Below are 18,557 nucleotides of genomic sequence, written 5' to 3'. Positions count from 1 at the left end.
TCCTGCCTAGCCGAGCCACATCGAGGCAGCAAAACTGACCCAGGGAAAATGCTCTGATCCTTCTCAAGCAACAGGCTGAAGGGTTACCTTTAAGGACAGAAAAGTACAACTGCCTCCTATCATTTCAACCCAGAAACTAAAACTAAAACTAAAACAAGTGACAATGGAAACAACAAACCAGTTAGTATGAGCAATGTAGAAATACATGCTCCAAAATTCTTTCTGCAACTTATTTTGTTTAAAATCTCTGGGGAGTGTGAATCGTGGTCTTGGACTGATAGAGCTTATTAGCTACAAGGCACGTAAAATGTTCTTTGTAGCTGGTGTGGTGTAATAACCACAGAGCTGATGCACAGAACAGGAGGAAAGCCACAGAAAAGAGCACCAACATCTTAGCTGAAGTGCTCATGTAACAAGCACTGGTAAGTGCTCCTAAGAATGCCGGTAAACAAAATGCAAGAGAACAAAAGTGCCCTGCTTGGGAACCAACTTCACGGATGAGGCTCTTCTTTTACCTCCCTTTTCCCTAAACGACCCATGTCTTTTCTTTAATCGATTATGTGTATTTTACCATCTCATTTAAGCAATGAACTCTACACATCAGAAACCAGCATCTGGAGAGCTGCCTTCTCAGATAAAATCCAAAGCAAAATCTGACCATCACACACGTTCTGAATACTCTCCTGGTTCCTCTATCATTGCAGCTGATCTGCTTGTTTATTCTTTTAATCAAGAGAAACAACCGACCACAAAAGTACTCAGAAGCTGCTAACACAACAGAAAATAAATCAACAGTAATCTCAAGATCATCTTACATCTGTTTAAAGCAAATAAAACAGAACCCCTGACAAGACCTGAAACCCAAACATAAGGAATTCCTTGCTCTGAAGGACTCCACCATGCATTCCAAAGACCAAATTATTTGTGGCAGCTGGAAAGAACAGCTGATTTTTCAAGGGAAGCTTTACATAGCTGAAGAAGTAAGAACTGGAGAGACACTCTTTCCTTTCCCCACTGAAGCGACCTAATCCTAAAACGAATCGAATTATGGCTGAAAAAAAGACCTGCCAGGTTTCTCCTAAATTAAGGTACTTCGAAGCAGTCCTGGCAGGGGGCTTTAGTCTTGGCTTTTGAGGTTTGTTCCCCACCCCCCACGCCCCCCAGCAGGCTGCAAAGAAACCATATGGAGGCTTTGCGCCTTGCTGTTTCCAGTGTCTGTAATCAGGACCATTTCCATGCAAGTCCACATAAAGGGATTCAAGCTTTCATCCAGAATTATGACTTACTTCAGACTGGTCCAGGTGTATTCCAGTGGAGTCAAGAGATGTTGATGGGTTTTGAAATGCTGTATCCTGCTGAATGGTTTAGTATATGCATGCAGAGGGATACATTAAAGGGACTAATGACGTTTGGAAGACTGGTGCCCATCAGTATCAGCCACCATCATCCATCAGTGGCTGATCTTCCCAAACCACGACTCAAACCTGACTGAGCAGGCACTTGGGTGTGAGGCTCCAGGAGTCAGCCATGGAGGGTTATGTTATGAAAACTGAAAAGGAAAGCTACCAGGAGGGTAAGTGACTAACTGGAGGGATGTTACATTTCCTGAGACTCCTGGGAAGATCCTGAACATGGGAGGGGATGGAGAAAAGGGAAAAAAAGATCCTGAATCTCCAAATTACTCATATTTTCCACTTCCTGCTAAGATAACAGATGGTGCTTCACACACATAAACATTCACTGCAGGCTCTGTTCTTCAGGAAGCTGAAGGGAATCAGCCGATTGCTTCTGCTCCTTTGGGAAAATGACTACACATTGTTCCTTCGCTTTCAAGCCTTGATTTCTTTTTTTTTTTTTAATTAGCGGCAGGCTGCACACTGTCATACACACATCTTAATGCCACCACCAAATGCTGAGCCTATTTCAACACTCCCCCAGGGCTGAGTGCAAAGCTTCAGGGGAGGCAGGGAGCGAGGCCTGAAGTTTCTGAGGTGGGGTGGTATGCAAATTAAACAGGGATTTTTGAACCTTAGGTGCAGATGAGGGTAACAGTCAGGCCCTCTCAAACTATTCCTTTTTGCTCTCTGATTCTTTCAGTTTAAACTTCAAAAATATTATTCTTTTCTCTTGTTTTTGCAGAGCAGGGAGAACTAACATAATCTGTGACATTTTTGCTGGATCAAGCTATTGCCATATACAAAGAACCCCTGGCTGAGGAAGTTCTAATACTTCCCTTCTGACAGACCTCCAAAAAGAAAAGACGCCAGTGATGACATGCTAGACTCCATGAAATACTCTGCTTCCAGAAGAAACGGTTAAGCCACACAGTTCCATCCAGAGAAGTTCCATCCCATTATAAACACTGTTACATAAATCGAGTAGCCAATCTGGTATTTTATTGGTTTCCTCCTTTAAAAGGTCTTGAGTGAAATACTGTTATATGGGACATCAAATATGTAAAATATTTAGGATGGATTTTTGAGTTACAATTTTAACATTTACTTTTAAAGTCAGTAAATGAAGACAATAAAGTTGCTTTAATGGATCTAAGAATCAGAAATCAGAGATGCCTAGGACAGTTGCAATTTATGTTAACTACCTCGGCATCTAATTTACTCCTCTATTTTGTTTTGCGTACACAATATAGAGGATAAGTCACACAGATAAGTAGATTCCAAATATTAGCAGGTTAAAAATTGGCTTTCGGGGCACCTGGGTGGCTCAGTCGTTAAGCGTCTGCCTTCGGCTCAGGTCATGATCCCAGGGTCCTGGGATCGAGCCCCACATCGGGCTCCCTGCTCGGCGGGAAGCCTGCTTCTCCCTCTCCCGCTCCCCATGCTTGTGTTCTCTCTCTCGCTGTGTCTCTCTCTGTCAAATAAATAAAATCTTAAAAAAAAAAAAAAAATTGGCTTTCTTTGCAATCACATTATATTCTTTAATTAGAGATAGGAGGCAAAATGCAAACAAGTAGGTAGGCTGATAGCTGAAGTTAATATGCTGATGTTAAAATCTAGTTATATTTTTGAGCATGTGGATTTTTAATGTGGCTTTACAATTAGTTCAAAAATATATACACGTATATATTCAAAAATCCATAGAGCTTCCAAAACAGTTCCACGAAAAACATTCTGAAAACCACTGCTCTATCAAACTATTTAATTACTACACAGACTTGTGGCTGATAACCTAAGTCCACGAGTCTCAAACCTCCTACATTTAGTTTTTCGTCAGTACCAGAACCCACACAAGTGATTCTTCATGGGTTCCTCTGGTATCCTTGGGCCACAGAAGTTTCCAAGAGGTATCCCCAGATCCCCCTCTCCAGGGGAAATCCTAGTGCACACTATTCCAACAGCGTGAGCAGTTCTACAGTCTAGGAAGACCGGCTATGCTTCCTCATGGAGGGAGCCCAGCAAAAGAGAAGTTCCATTTATGTTTAACAGGAGGAGGTATCGAGAAAACAAAAAAGGGCTCAAGATGCCTGTGGTTAAAAGAAGTGCATTCTCCTACATTACAGCAGATATTTTTTGCTATCTGACAAATCAATCCCATGCAGGTTTAATTCTGAGTCATTATAGTCTAATGTAGGCTAAGAATTAATATAGCCAAGGAGGATAAAATTCAACTGTTTTCACCTAGAAACAATGTATATATAAAAATCAATGGCAGTGGAAGAGAAGACATTTACTGAACATAAACTAGACAACCTTTTCCAATCTGAATTTAAATTGAAAAGTTGTCTGGAGCCAGTCATGACAGGAGTCATCCATCTACTATAACCAGAAACCAACGGTTCTCACTGTTCCCTACAGCACAAAGGAGAAGATTCTCTGGGTCTTCAAAAAAGATTTTCCATCTCTTTTGTCCCTAACTCTCCTGATACTATTTCACATCACATTTTAGCACCGAGTTTGCAGAAGCAACTACACTGCTTCTTACTAAAGCTGGTGCTGTCTGGTGCAACTCTCGAGTCTTTTGTCAAGATGATTGTTTTCTGGTATCATTTTGCTCTTTGTCCATGAAGTTCCTGAATCAAATATCAACATATTTTGCTCTTTCATCAGAGACCAGCTGACAACGAGAAAAACTTTTAGCAATAATCGCGCCTCGGATAAACCTCATTGTTTACGATACTACCACTGCGCAAAGCTCCAGAAAAACCTTTAAAGTTATCAGTGATCCAAGGTTTGCATTTCGTTTTTGCTCATACCAACAATATATAAGTACAATCTTGGGGCGCCTGGGTGGCTCCGTCGTTAAGCGTCTGCCTTCGGCTCAGGTCATGATCCCGGGGTCCTGGGATCGAGCCCCGCATTGGGCTCCCTGCTCGGCGGGAAGCCTGCTTCTCCCTCTCCCACTCCCCCTGCTTGTCTTCTCTCTCTCGCTGTGTCTCTCTCTGACAAATAAATAAATAAAATCTTAAAAAAAAAATATATATATATATATATATAAGTACAATCTTAAAAGACTCAAGCAAGACAGGAGAATAAAATAAAAACTTAAATCTCCCTGATCTCTCCTCATCTCTTCCTTTAAATTGTTAACAGTGTGGGGCATGTCCTTTTAAATACCCTTGCATATTTATATAAACAGTGACTGCTCACTTGGTTTCTGTAAATTCAGATCATCCATACAGTTCTACTTGCTGCCTTTTCAACCTATCAAAGTGTCTTGGAGATCTGTGTCGGCAGAGGTATCCCAGAGGCTGGTGAACTGTGGTCTGGGGGCTGAATTCAGCCCATATCCATTTTGTGAGTAGAGTTTCACAGGTCTCGTCCTGGGCTGCTGCCGTGCTCCAGGAGCTGAGTTCAAGCAGCCACAACAAAGCCCTGCAGAGCCCGGCACACCTTCTGCCAGCTCCTCCACAGAAAGAGTTGGCTGACCCTCGGTCTGCTCCTTTTAGTATCAGCTCCAAATTCCGTCTAATGAATATACAATATTTTACTGATGGTTATTTAGTTCCTTTAAATTCTTCCACATTACAAATAATGCTGCACTGAGTAGGTACCAAGGTTTATACTTTGAGAACTCTTCTCAAAAGCCGCTGTGTAAGCAACTCGAGAAACGTGCCTCTCGTTACTCCACCCACTGAAAAGAAAGGACAATTATGTAATGTGACGGAGGTGCTAAATAAAGCTACCACGGCAAATATATTACAATATTTGAGTACATCAAATTAATGTGTTTGCACACCTCACATTTACACAATGTTATATGTCAAACATATTCAATTGGAAAAAAAAGGTGCCTGGTACATACTGCTGCTCAATAAGTATTTTTTTTTTTAAAGATTTTATTTATTTATTTGACAGAGACGGCGAGAGGGAACACAAGCAGGGGGAGTGGGAGAGGGAGAAGCAGGCTCCCCGCGGAGCAGGGAGCCCGATGCGGGGCTCGATCCCAGGACCCTGGGATCATGACCTGAGCCGAAGGCAGTCGCTTAACCAGCTGAGCCACCCAGGCGCCCCTCAATAAATATTTCTTGACCAATGGCTTCTGAATGAATCACAATACCAAACACAGTGCTTTGCAGAGGTAACTGGTCTTTGTTGAAGAACTTCATTTAAGATAAGGAACTCAAGTGCATAATTATTGACAGTTAAATGCAAAAAATAAAGTCAGTCTGCAGTCTTAAGAGTTCCTAGAACATTCACCCAGCTCTCCCTTTCCTAAAGCCGGTGACGGAGTGGAAGTCATTTTCCTCCTTCGTAAACAAACAGAAATCACAACGGTCCAGTGATGGTGCAGAACACTGACGTGTCTGAAAAATCTCCATGAAGATCCTTCCAGGGCTATTTTTATTCCTGAAATTTTATTCAGTTATTTTTCAAATCCACCCCCTTAGCTGTTCTGTTCTTTCATTAGAAATTCTATGTATTTTAACCTCTTAATAATCCTCAACATCTTACCCTGTCTATGCATTTGCTAACTTCCTCATGGTTGTTGACTTCCCTATGTGGTGTCTGTGTATTTTTTTTTTTTTTTTTTTTTAAATTTATTTGAGAGAGAGAGTGTGCGCCCGAGTGCGGGGAGGGGTAAAGGGGGAGGGAGAGAGAGAATCCCAAGCAGGCTCTGCACCCAGCACAGAGCCTGACATGGGGCTCAATCCCACGACCCTGAGATCATGACCTGAGCTGAAATCAAGAGTCAGATGCTCAAATGACTGAGTCACCCAGGCATCCATGTAGTTTTAATTGTAAGCTCAGTTTCAGCTTTATAGGACCTTCTTTCCTCCCGTGGGAACCTCCAGCTAGCCTGTTTTGTCAATGTGACCCTGTGATGCAGGTCTGTATTTGTTTCAGCTGAGGTTCCTTAGTGTTTTATCATTCTCAGATTGGGATTTCATTCAACTGCTTGTGAAAATTTCTTAGTTTGGGGTATGGATGGTGTGAATTTGGACCCCAGGTTCATATATGATGCAGAATTCTCACTCAGAGTCCTGGGAGGAGGCACATTTCCTTGCTGCTTCTGAAAGGCCAGTGGGTGGAGTTTTTCTAGGTCCTTCAGTATGGATGTTGCAGTCTCTAAAGCTCTCGGTTTTATCCGGGGGTCTCAGGTCCAGCTCCCACTATGTGCCTTGGAGCCACATATCCTGTTCCCTACTAAGGGGGAGGCTCTTTAGTGCTCTGATTCTGAGTTCCTTCAGGGATTTTCCTTTCTGTAGGCTCAGTTATGTGTTCATTTTGTTTTTTTAATATATTGCATTGAATATTTTTGTTTTATAGCAGAAAGTAGGTATTCAGTCTGCTTCACTGAAATTCTTTGAATATCAATTTCATACTGTCCAATCAAGAAACATGAGGTCTTTCTGTTTTTCTCTGAGCCCAGTGCTCCTCAAATGGAGAACAGGCACTTTGCAGGAGGGATACACAAAATGATTCTTTGGGATATGGGAGGAAGATTTTACAACTTTCATTTACATTGACTTTAAAGAGAAACAGAGTTAAACTGTAGACGATATATCGGTGCCTCACTCGGCCCTTTATGTTGGGCAGCTTCACTTTATACATGCTAGAGGTTTCTAGAGGTAAGGGCACTTGAAAGGGGAGAGGACAGTGGTGCCTGTCCTCATTCACTTACTTTCAGCATGCTGTGATGAGTGGAAATTTATAGGTGCTCAATGAAGTGAGCTTATAGATTCTATTTAGTTTCAACTAAAATAAAATGAAAAAGTAGCTTACACAAATTCCTGCAAAGAAACCACTGACCTAAGACAATATATTAAGACTAATAACCAGCAAACAAGAAAATGGCAAATCTGACTTCTCTTATTCCTATAATGAGCTTTCTTTTCTTTCTTTCTTTCCTTCCTCTCCTCTCTTCTCCTTCCTTTCTCCCCACCTCCTTCTTTACTGGGGGGTGGGGAGGGAATCTTTAGCAGGCTCCATGCCCAGAACGGAGCCCAACGCGGGGCTCGATCTCACAACCCTGAGATTGTGACCTGAGCTGAAATCAAGAGTCAGACGCTTAACTGAATGAGCCCCCCAGGTGCCCCCAGAATGAGCTCTAAGTGCAGGACAGGACAAGCATGTAGTTCTTGCATTAAATATATATACCCCTTGTGAGTAGGTTAAGAACGTACTAATGATACATGAACGTACTAAAAAGTGCTTGGTGACTAGGGCCCTGGGCAACCACATTATTCCAGTACCAAGGAGCTGTGTCAAGTGGCTAAGAAACTAACCAGAGGACATTTAATTAGTGTCCCAGGGAAGAGCCTCATAGAACCTGGGCCCCCAAATAAACATGCAGGAGGTAGCAGACAGTGGTGGCCTCTTGTTTTCTAGAGGTCACATAGAACCTACCACTTACTTTCCTGGTGAGGCTACGTGCAGGAAGGAGGACATAAGTGTGTGTGATATGCATAAAGATCTTGATGAGAGCTCTTCCCACGAGGTGGGGTTTGTTTTGTTTTAAATAGGACAGTACAACAAACAGGGCTGCAGACAACATTTGGGATATAATATACCCACAAAAGTCATCTTAAAAGAATGTGAGGATAAAGCCAGTCATTCAGAAAGTCACGACAGCTGCCACAGCGACAAGTCGGGCTGCAGGAGAGCTTCACTCCACTCTTCTCTTCAAGAAAGCAAGTGGGTGGAAATCATTTTTGCAGTAGCTTTGAATCTGCTCAAACAAGTTTTTAAAAACTTCAAATTCCAGTAAGTTAATTGTTTTTGGTAACAAATCACTTGGGATACTCCACACAATGACTGAAAACAAGACAATGTCATGACGTCCTGATCATCTGAATCAGTCACTGTTTTGTCTGACGTGGTTACAGGTATAACACGGTGCTAATCACCTCACCCTCCTGGGTGACTGGGCTGGGCTGGGGTGGCTGGATCTCCAGCTTGGTCCCTCTGGCCACGAACAGCCTCACTGATTTACCTCGGTGTGCATGCAAATATCACTACTTTCTATATATCCAACGACAGGTGTTTCTGAGACACAGTGCCTTAGAGCAGGGTCTGTGGGCCAGATCCAGCCCGTAGCCTACTTTTGTATGGCCCATACACTACCAATGGTTTTTACATTTTTAAACGGTTGGGGAAAAAAAAAAAAAAAGACCAATATTTTATGACACATGAAAATCACATGAAATTCCAGTTTCACTAGCGATGCTCACCGGTCTATGTGTTGCGTAGGCTGCTTTTGCACAAGGGCAGAATTCAGTAGCTGTGCAGGGACCATCCAGCCCACGGAGTCTAAGATATCTGCTAGTGGTCCTTGACAAAAAAAGCTAGCCATCCTCTGCCCAGTATCTTATCAAAACCAGGACCCGGGCTCAGTTCACAGACTTGGCTTTAAGGTGGTCTGAAGCAGGTCAGCTACAGGTCAATATGGGACATCTCTGCACGTGCAAGAACCTTCTCTTGGCAGTCACCATGACCGGATGTTGGTAAACGGCTGAAGCATCCGCCAAAGTACCAGAATAAAAAACGAGCACATATAGGACCTGACGAGGGACTGCTGCGTAGCTTTAGAGTTTGAGGAAGGGAGGCTGTTTCGATGCTGACACAGACTTCTGGGACAGGCAGGGGCTTGGGGACAACAGAACAGAATATAAGAAATCGGGGCTCTCTGTAAAAACATACCAGCTGTATGTTCTACATCTGGAATCGACGACACACAGGATGTTTAAGACAGACATAACGGGCCAACCTCCACACACACCAGAAAGAGACATGGGTGGATGGATGGGAAACCTGGAAGGAGCTTTCCGGAGCCAAGAGGGCTGTGCCTCACAGGAAGAGGCCAGTCGCTTACCTGCACACGTGTAGGCGTCCTTGCTGGTGAAGGGCTTCACGCACTGGCTACAGCTGATCGGACCCACAACAGGGATGGAACTGAAAGTGTGCCCGTTGACGATCTTCTTGTCCTTCTCCTTTTCCTTCGAATCTTTCTCCTTCTCTTTGATTTTCTCTTTCTCTTTTTCCTTTTCCTGCCAAAGAAAAGCACCAACAGTTAATTGAACACCAGAAGGCCCTCCCCTTACCTGGGCATCCAGGTGGCATGGGGTCATCAGTGGGTGGCGGTGAGTGTTTTGGATGCAAGTTAGGAGCACTGTCCTGGACAACAGTTTCTCTTAAGTTGTGAGCATTCCAGCTACACTGGAAATGCTACGGGAAGACCAGGCAGGCGAAGCAGTCCTGTTGGCTGCTTGCTCAGCGGCATTCACACCGATGGATACAACGTCCCAGGACCAACCCCGGGAAGAGGCTTCTGGATCAGGAGAAGGGGACTCTGGGGTGGCCTATGAACCCTCCTCAGCAAGCCCAAGCTTGGCCCACGGAGGAAGCAAGCAACGAGCTGAGGGCCAGCTGCAGGTAGGGAGCAGAAAAGACGGCAGCCATTCTCAGATCAGCCCTGGGGAGAGGGAAGACGATGGGATGGCAGAAAGCATTCCTCAGGGTTCCTCTCGGACTCCCTCTAGCCGGAAGTATTAACTGTCCCCCACATACACACGTACCATTGTTGTCATCTAAAAAAAATTCCTGCAACATGGGCACCCCAAAGTTTGTGATCATGACAACTACTAAATGCCTTACACGTGGAATCAATGCCTTCTACGTACGTGACTGCACCTGACTCCATAATTCTGAAGCGGGAAGGGTAGGCATCATGCTTCCCGTTGTACAACTGAGAAGATAAAGATGATAAATACCAGCTCCAACTCTCAACAGCTGCTATGTGCCAAGCACGACAGCAGGCGACTTAGGCGTATTTTCTCCTAACAACCCAGTGAAGTACTAGTTATGATCTTCACAGCACGTTTGAGGAGACTCAGGGATGTTGAAGAGTGAATCTCAGGCCACATGCCAGTAACTGCCCAGGCTGGAAGTAAGATCCAGATCAGCTGACTCCACAGCTGTGCGCTCATTCACGACACTCTGTCACCAGCAGCTGGAGACGTGTACTGACTCACAAAGGGTCACTCGGCAAGTGACTGGCAGTCAACATCACAACCCCGGTCTCCCGATATCCTAATTCAGAGCCCATCAGCTATACTGAACCGGCAAGTGCTGGCCAAGTCTGATTCATGTACAGCCCTTGGTTAACAGAACACGTATAATAAAAATCTAAGAACTGAACTGCTACACTTTAGAACTGTAAAAACTAAGGAGAGAGGGAAAAAAACAAAGTATTTCACTTTACAAACAGGAAACTGTTGTGAGTGACAATCAGTAACCGCTACAGAACGTAATCTTCTAATAACCATCAATAACAAGTGGAATTTTTTCAAGTAATTTCTCTCTCTTAACTAAATCTTGCTGCAGGCTTTTCTGTGCACAAACGTTAAACCGAAAAGCATCTGCCTCTTTGCTTACGAAAGCTAAAGCGTGCTCCAAGAGCTGGAAAAAAAATCTTGTATGGCAACTAACATTCTCTCAAGCCTCGCAATGCTCATCAAATCCAATTAAATAATAAATAATACCCTCGTCCTTTGCAATTAGCCCAACTAGTCCTTCCAAGGATAAACGCAAAACAATAAACTCCCATTGTCTCTGTTTATTAGAATTTAGTGCTCTAAAGAAGTCAGACTCTTACCTCCCCGTGTCCTATGAATTTCACTGTTATGAGGGGTACTTCAGGAAACCGACCCCATTTTACCGACATGATTCGACCCCCATGCCAGGAAATGTGCTCTCACAGGAGGAGGGGCTCATGCCCGCAGGGCAGAGCTCAGCAGCTTCGAGTTGCCATCAGAGAGACCATAAGAGGAAGCCAGGGACTGGTTGAGAAAGGGAAGGAGGGAGGGCTGAGGCTGCTGGTTTCCTTAAGACAGGCTTAACCATTTGCATGCTGCCGGCAAAGCCAACTACCCTAGTTACAAAGGACGCGGGAAATGAAACAAAACCAATTCCCCAAAATATAGTGTGTGTGGACGGTGCTTCGGTTGCAAGATGGACACTCTGGAAGGACAAAGGCCAATTTTTTGACACTTGGAAGTTAAGGAACACATCTACTTAAGACTCCTCATTATGTCGAATCATAATGTATATTTCCTAAGAACAGCGTTTGGTGAAGTTTGTGGTCAAGTGATGACCAGTTGTTTTCTCAAGTGTGACTTTTCCATGTTCAACATCATGGGGAAGGTGGAGCTCCCAGTATTTCCGGGATGGCTGCAGGAAATAACTACACCAGGGTACTAAGAAGGAACACGAGTTCTTGCTTTCCCCCACCTATTGTTTTAGACAAGCAATTACAACGAGGAGAGCAGAGAGCACTCCAGACAGCTGTAAAACAAGCTGCCGTGAAGCCCCCATCCCGCTGCACATCTCTGATCGGAGAAGGAACCACACAGAGAACCGGATTTCACTCAGACTTCAGCCTTTGCAAACACACTCCAGCGGGCACCTCCGTAAGGCTCACAGGGATAGTCCTTTTATGGGGGCACAGGCCCAGGGAGGCAGAGCCTGACGGCAGCAGCTCTGCAGGAATGCAGCCCTTGTCCCCCAAACGCCCATTTCAAGCCAGAGTAAGAATTTCCGTAGAACATTTCTGACCGTCTCCTAGTTGTCTGTGAGGGGGAAAGCTCCAAGAAGAACACCAGTGTGACAGGATGGTCTAAAGCGGCTCACTCCACTCCCTTTGTGAATGGGACCACCATGCACAGTAGTGTTTCAATACTATGCAGCAAGCAAACATACTTAGCAGGAAATGGTACTATCAGAAGATACTAAAAAGACAAAAGCAGAACCTGCCAGTCTTCCTGTTATACTTCCTGTTTAGGCTCGCCCCCTTTGAAAAAAACAATGAATACATTTAATTACTCATGCCAGATACTGCTAATTTTTATTTTTTTTTATTTTTATTTATTTATTTTTTTTAAAGATTTTATTTGTTTTTTGACAGAGGGAGACACAGCGAGAGAGGGAACACAAGCAGGGGGAGTGGGAGAGGGAGAAGCAGGCTTCCCGCGGAGCAGGGAGCCCGATGTGGGGCTCGATCCCAGGACCCTGGGATCACGACCTCAGCCGAAGGCAGATGCTTAACGACTGAGCCACCCAGGCGCCCCCAGATACTGCTAATTTTTAAAAGCACATATGAAGGATCAGTACTCAAGTTCTCAAATCTTCTATCTATCTATCTAGATATATATATATATATATATATATATATATATATCTGTGCTACAGGCAAAATATGAGGAATTTTCTATCTATCTCTATCTCAGTGCTACAGGCAAAATATGAATACTTTTTTTGGCTCCTTTTGGCTCCTTAGAATATTAAGAGTGTGACATACAGATTAACTCTTAAGCACATACAATAGATTAGTATTTAATGTAACATGACACTATTGCCCCTATTTCTTACTATCTTCTGGTACATTCACAAAAGCCAGCTATTCTACATGAAAGGTGACTCTTAACCTTCTTGACACATTTGGCCAGTGGGGCACTTTTCTAAACACCTGATAATGTGAAGGACTGCCATCCAGGGTTACAGATTTGTAATTTTTTTTTTTTTTTAAAGTTTATTTATTTGAGAGAGAGAAAGAGAGAGAGGGGAGTGAGAGAGAGAATGAGCAGGGGGCGTGGGAGAGGGAGAAGCAGACTCCCCGCCGAGCAGGGAGCCCGATGCAGGGCTTGATCCCAGGACCCTGAGATCGTGACCTGAGCTGAAGGCAGGCGTTTAACTGACTGAGCCACCCAGGCTCCCCCAGATTCGTAATTTTTTGAGAGTTTCCACTGCCAGAGACAACACGAGCCCCCAAAGACCAAATGTTGAAGCCACGTGTGAAAGAGGAACCAGTCTCACTGCAAAACAGTGTTGTCGTTTTGGCAAAGGAGACGCTCGGACACGAAAGGTCAACTGATACAGTCTCTGTCAGGGATGACAGACTCCGCTCTAACAATTTCCTTCTTTTCTCCCGCCTTTCTCTCACTCCCTACTAGCAAACTCCAGTCCTCGGAGTTATTTAAAAAGTTAAAAAGATACTGTTTAGTAACGGCTAGATTCTGAGTGAGCATGAAATGAATTATACGAATTGCCAGAAGTCAGCCCACAAAGAGGTTATTTAGTTAATATTATCTAGTTTGTGACCTGAGGCATAGTTCTCTGGGCTTCAGTTTGTAAAATGAGGAGGATGGGATGAGACTTTTTTAAAAGTCAGGTTCCAGTTTCTCAATTTGATCTTACATGGTTTTGTTTATGTCTGGTTGTATTCCCTCATTAATGCAATCTGTGGTGTATTCACTGCCCTGCCCTGAAAGTTAACGTGGTCACTGCAGAGATGGATGGAAAGGGGACTCGCCACTTATTTACTGGTCTCCCAATTGAAGATCCCACATTTTAAAAACAGAACAACAAAAACAACAACTACATTTGAAAGTGTCCAAACAGATCGTAAAATTTCTCAAAATAAAGATGATGATCTTTAGTTCTTTAGGAGCACCTGGCAGAATGCTGAGACCATCTACAGACATCATTTGGTAATAGTTGGCTAATTTACAGTGATCTTTGCAAGGAGATTTTCTTTTGTTGATGCCAACCAGTGTCCGAGCCAGCAGTGATAAGTCAAAAAGATAAGGCTCTATTTCAAGCCTTGCCGCCAATCTGTGGAACACTGATAAACATTCTGCCCTATTTAACCTGAATTTTTTAAATGATAAAACAAGGCTATGTCTAAAGTTAATACTTGTATATATGATTATTCTAGAAACAATCTGCTAGACTCCTTGCATCTTTTTCCTGACTGGCCCACCTTCCTCCCCTTCTGCACCTGGGCAGGAAAAATGAAAACACAATTCTGGTGGCAGGTTTTGCGGAAAAATTCCTCTGAGGATTGAACCTAGCATTTGCTAAAAGAAAGTGATCTTATTTACAAAACCTCATAAAATTCATTGGCTCTACTTCTACCAGCCCACTTAACTGAGGGCTTAAAAAGTCTGCTGTTTTTTGGGGGGGGGGGGGGGAGTTTGAGGGGAGTGCGAGGGGTGCACTTTTAAAATAATATTCTTGAGTTCAGTGTTTGTTCATTCCCTTACTTCTACGTATGTACATACCAAGCACATGTATACACATGCAATATATATAGTGATTCCTTGGCAAGAGCTCCTTCGCTGATTTCCATTTAAAAGCTTTGTTTTTTTGTTATTTCTTTATTTTGCTGGCGTCTGGGTGGGTGAATGGAGTACAGGGGAAGTGGGAGGCATAAAGTTTTTTCCCCACTGATGGGACACTGAATTGGTTTTGGTTTACACTGGGAATCAGTGTAAGAAAAGTAACTCCTTGTCTTCCTTGCTTTTAAAAACACATTGAAAAAAATTAGAAGAGTAGCTATCTCTATGTGGGGTATTACAGGTGGTTTTTATCTTTTTATTTTTATATTTTAAATATTCCTAGGAGTATAAAAAAAACAGACAAAAATGTTTAAGTACTTTAACATAACCTCACTCACTAAAAAGAATTCACTGCAACATGCAGATCCAGTTGGGACTAGATCTAGGAATCCACTCTCATCTTAAAAGTTCTTGTAATTTTCTGTGGGACAATCTTTCTAACCTCTAAATCCAAATATAAATATCTTAAATCCCCTGATCTTGGCATAAAATCCTTCAGGTACATTTTATTTTATTTATTTTTAAAGATTTTATTTACTCACTTATTTATCTGAGCGCGCGCGCGCGAAAATGAGTGGGGGAAGGAGCAGAGGGAGAGGGACAAGCAGACTCCACGTTGAGTGCGGAGCCCGATCTCACAACCTCGAGGTCACGACCAGAGCCGGACGCCTAACCAACTGAGCCACCCAGGCGCACCCCCTTCAGGTACATTTTAAAGCTGGTTTACCAATTAAGACATGTGCTTGAGCGTACGGAATCTGAAGCCAAAGAGGTCCACACTTGGACCTCTGTTCCACTAACGTGGGGGGCACACAACCAGATAGGGTAGCTGACTCCCAGAAAAGGGAGATAACATCTGCCTTACACGGCTGTGGAAAGGATTCTATAAAATAACATATGAAAAGCTCTTAGCACACAGTAAAAGCCCAATCAGTGGTATCACCTTTTGTCGCCATTCTTCTTGCTATTTTTCTTCAAATATTAGGCTATTTCAGAGGTTATTTCTGGGTTTATTTCCTTATGTCCCCATTATTTCATTACTTTTTGGGTGTATGCAGGCTGTGACAGGAGCCCACGGGTGAGCAACTAAGGCGGCCACACAGGGAAGGCCCCCAACGGTACTTACTCTGCTCTTCTTACTGCTGGACATTTTATTCTTGATGTAGCTGAATGTACGACTGACTTTCGTTCCACTCTTCCCTTCAAAATCTTTCTTGGAGGGGCTCTGTGGCAGGAAACTATAGGTCTCTTCTGTTATGCTAAATAAAAACAAGGCAATTGATTTTTTTTAAAAGACTACAGAAGTTAATTAAAAAAAATTAAACACAGATTAAAAAATACATTTCTCTGTAACCACATACATCTTAGCTACAAGTCACAGTCAACTTACATACACACATGAGAACGGGAGGCAAGAGCAAGGATGGACAGAGGCTGCTGAGTGGCTCCACACAGTAAGATCCGAGAACAGAGCACAGCACAATGCCCACGCTCCTCGGCAATCAATACTGGTGCATACAGCTTTGCACAGTTTTAGGAGGGAGGCTACAAAGAACCTAAGTCCATCTATGATGGACTAAGTTTGGATCTTAGGAAATTCACAATGGTTCATTTCCTCAAAGAATGCTGGGCACTTGTACACACAATCCATTACACAGAAAAGGAATCTACTTCTACTACTTTTCTGAGGTGTTCTACAAATCATTATTTTAAGAACTTTTCTGCAGAAAAGTTGTTTACCTCAAGGGCCTCTGAGAGAGGACAGAGGCACAACTCAAGAGGGGGGAACAATCCTCTTCAATAGCTAAGGTCTGTTTATGTATAAAGAACTGCTTACAAAATAAAGCAGCCTGTCTTGACGATGAAGGGGAAATGGTGTGAGAACCACTGCTCTAGAGGACAAAGGATAAATAAACTGTCACAGAAATGCAAAGAGAAGCATTCATACTGAGAGTTCTGGATCACTGAGTCACAGCTTATGCCTCTGTGAAAAGGAGAGCAGCTTAAAGTGCAGGGCAACAACCAAACCCCCATTATGCTTACATTAGAATGCTTCAGAGCCCCATAAGCATGACAAGATGAATATAAAAATAAACAATGAGTCAACATACAAATCTTCTGCCTGCTGTCAGGTGAAGAACCAATTCAGTTACTTGGACAGAACTGTGTACCATATCCTTGCAGGCAGAAGAAAAAGACTTTAAAAGCTTAAAATGGCTAAGGCAGCAGTAACACACACACACACACACACACACACACACACACACAATGAAACAAAATGTTGTCAGGCTTAGGGACAACAATTCCTATAAGCAGAGTACTAAAGTTCACAGAGTCAAATACAAGTGTTTCCTCTCCTGAATAAACATGCAAACATGTATCCTTGTGATAGTGTAGAGAGCAAAAGTAAAAGACTCTTGAGGACATTATTTGAAAAGGCCAGAGCCTTCTTTACAAACCACTTGTAGCCATTATTTCAAATTGATTACTCAAGGAAGTAAGAATCCCATGAGCTGAATTCACTTCTTGGTTGACTTAGTTAAACGTCCTAAGACATTTTGGGTTTCCTTCATTTCATCTCGGGGAAAGGAGTAACAAAATAAACGTGCAGTACCTCTCAGTCAGGTTGGCACTGGTACCGAGGAACGGCCGTGAATCTGGAAAACAGAAACGGGAGAAAACGTTGGAACTGAAGGACTGTGCGTGGATGATGGAGCCGATGTTTAGAATGTTTACGACGATACATGTAGAGCAGACAGAGCGTCTGAAAGCCAGCGCGCGGTGCCTTCTCTGTCTAAGCAAGGGTTTGGAAGAAGGAAAAATTCAACTCTAACCCCTCAATATCGGAACTACAAACAGGCGGCAACAGGAGCGAATTCCCCACGACAAAATATTTAATCCAGGATTCAAGCTAGTGAGCAGACCCCTAAACAACATTTTTTTCCGCATGTTCAAACACACAGGAAACAGGTTTAATTCCTGTTCTTGTCAATGCTCTGTTTCCACAGGCCATCTTTCTGAGATGACATCACAGGAAGAACATAAAATCGAAAATTAAATATCGTATTCTGCATGCTGTTCATTTTGCTTTCAAAGGTTTCCATACCAAAAAGTCTAGCTAATGTATATCTGATAATTTCGTGAGCATTCCTAGAAGGAAATGGACAAGTGAACAGGAAAAGAGCATCAGAGCTGGCCTGAAAGATCTTGGTCTTGTCCCTAATTTGGGGTGAGATCTTGGGATTTCATTTCCTCATCTGTGAGACGGGGAGATAAAGCACATGGTAAAGTCCTTGCCAGGCTGACACTGACAATGTGTAGGGCAGATGCATCCTTCCTCCTCCTATGACAACCAGACCATAAAGTGAAGCAGGTCATTACAAGTAAGGGCCAGGTCAGACAGCAGGGCAGTAAGTGGAGCAAACAGAAGGAACACTACATTCTTTTATCTATGACACGTTAATAAAGCTTGAGCTACTTTAGGACTTAGAGGAGAAGGTCTCAATCACACAATGATAAATGGTTTCCAATTTTTAGGAGATCAGGTATAGAAATACCAGTAGGCAAAGTCTGTTCCCAAGTACCACTGTTGTTATAATGTGAACAGGACACACACTTCTTCCTTCAGATGGGTTTCAAGGATTACTTTGAGATTTTTATAATTTTATATTATAATGAGATTATTGTAATATTTTAATTTGATAGAGATTTGAAGATGTTCCACTACCACATTACCAGCATTCAAAACTCTTAAATGTCCAACCTGCTCTAGATTCTGAATAGAAATGCAAAATGGTAGCTCTTGCTAAGTAAATAGCCAACAAGAAGGAATAATGCCTAAGAAACTTAAAAATCAATTCTAAGTCTTCAAAAGACTGCTCTCTGTGGTTTTTCCTTTTACGTATTTGGGTTCTTCTTCTATTTCACTTACAATGCATGGTAGTAACAACCAGTTGCGAAAGATGAACAGAGTTAAGAAGAGAAT

The 18,557-nt window shown here is 42.9% G+C and overlaps 1 protein-coding gene and 1 non-coding gene across 2 annotated transcripts in view; both read right to left on the bottom strand.

Moving 5' to 3' along the window:
• AKAP13 (A-kinase anchoring protein 13) overlaps window positions 1-18,557 on the bottom strand; it is a 112,662-nt gene that overhangs the window by 39,656 nt on the left and 54,449 nt on the right. The window contains exons 7-9 of the mRNA XM_044918144.1: window positions 17,187-17,229; window positions 15,699-15,831; window positions 9,271-9,445 (exon numbers count right to left, since the gene is read on the bottom strand). Of these exons, the coding sequence (XP_044774079.1) occupies window positions 9,271-9,445; window positions 15,699-15,831; window positions 17,187-17,229 (351 nt within the window). The remainder of the gene's footprint in view (window positions 1-9,270; window positions 9,446-15,698; window positions 15,832-17,186; window positions 17,230-18,557) is intronic.
• LOC123325737 lies at window positions 4,005-4,151 on the bottom strand. The gene has a single exon (XR_006540597.1). It is a non-coding gene; the product is annotated as a U4 spliceosomal RNA (small nuclear RNA).

This window comes from Neomonachus schauinslandi, chromosome 9 (assembly GCF_002201575.2).
Source record: "Neomonachus schauinslandi chromosome 9, ASM220157v2, whole genome shotgun sequence".
Lineage (NCBI taxonomy): Eukaryota > Metazoa > Chordata > Mammalia > Carnivora > Phocidae > Neomonachus > Neomonachus schauinslandi.
This window is presented reverse-complemented; position numbering and strand designations above follow the sequence as displayed.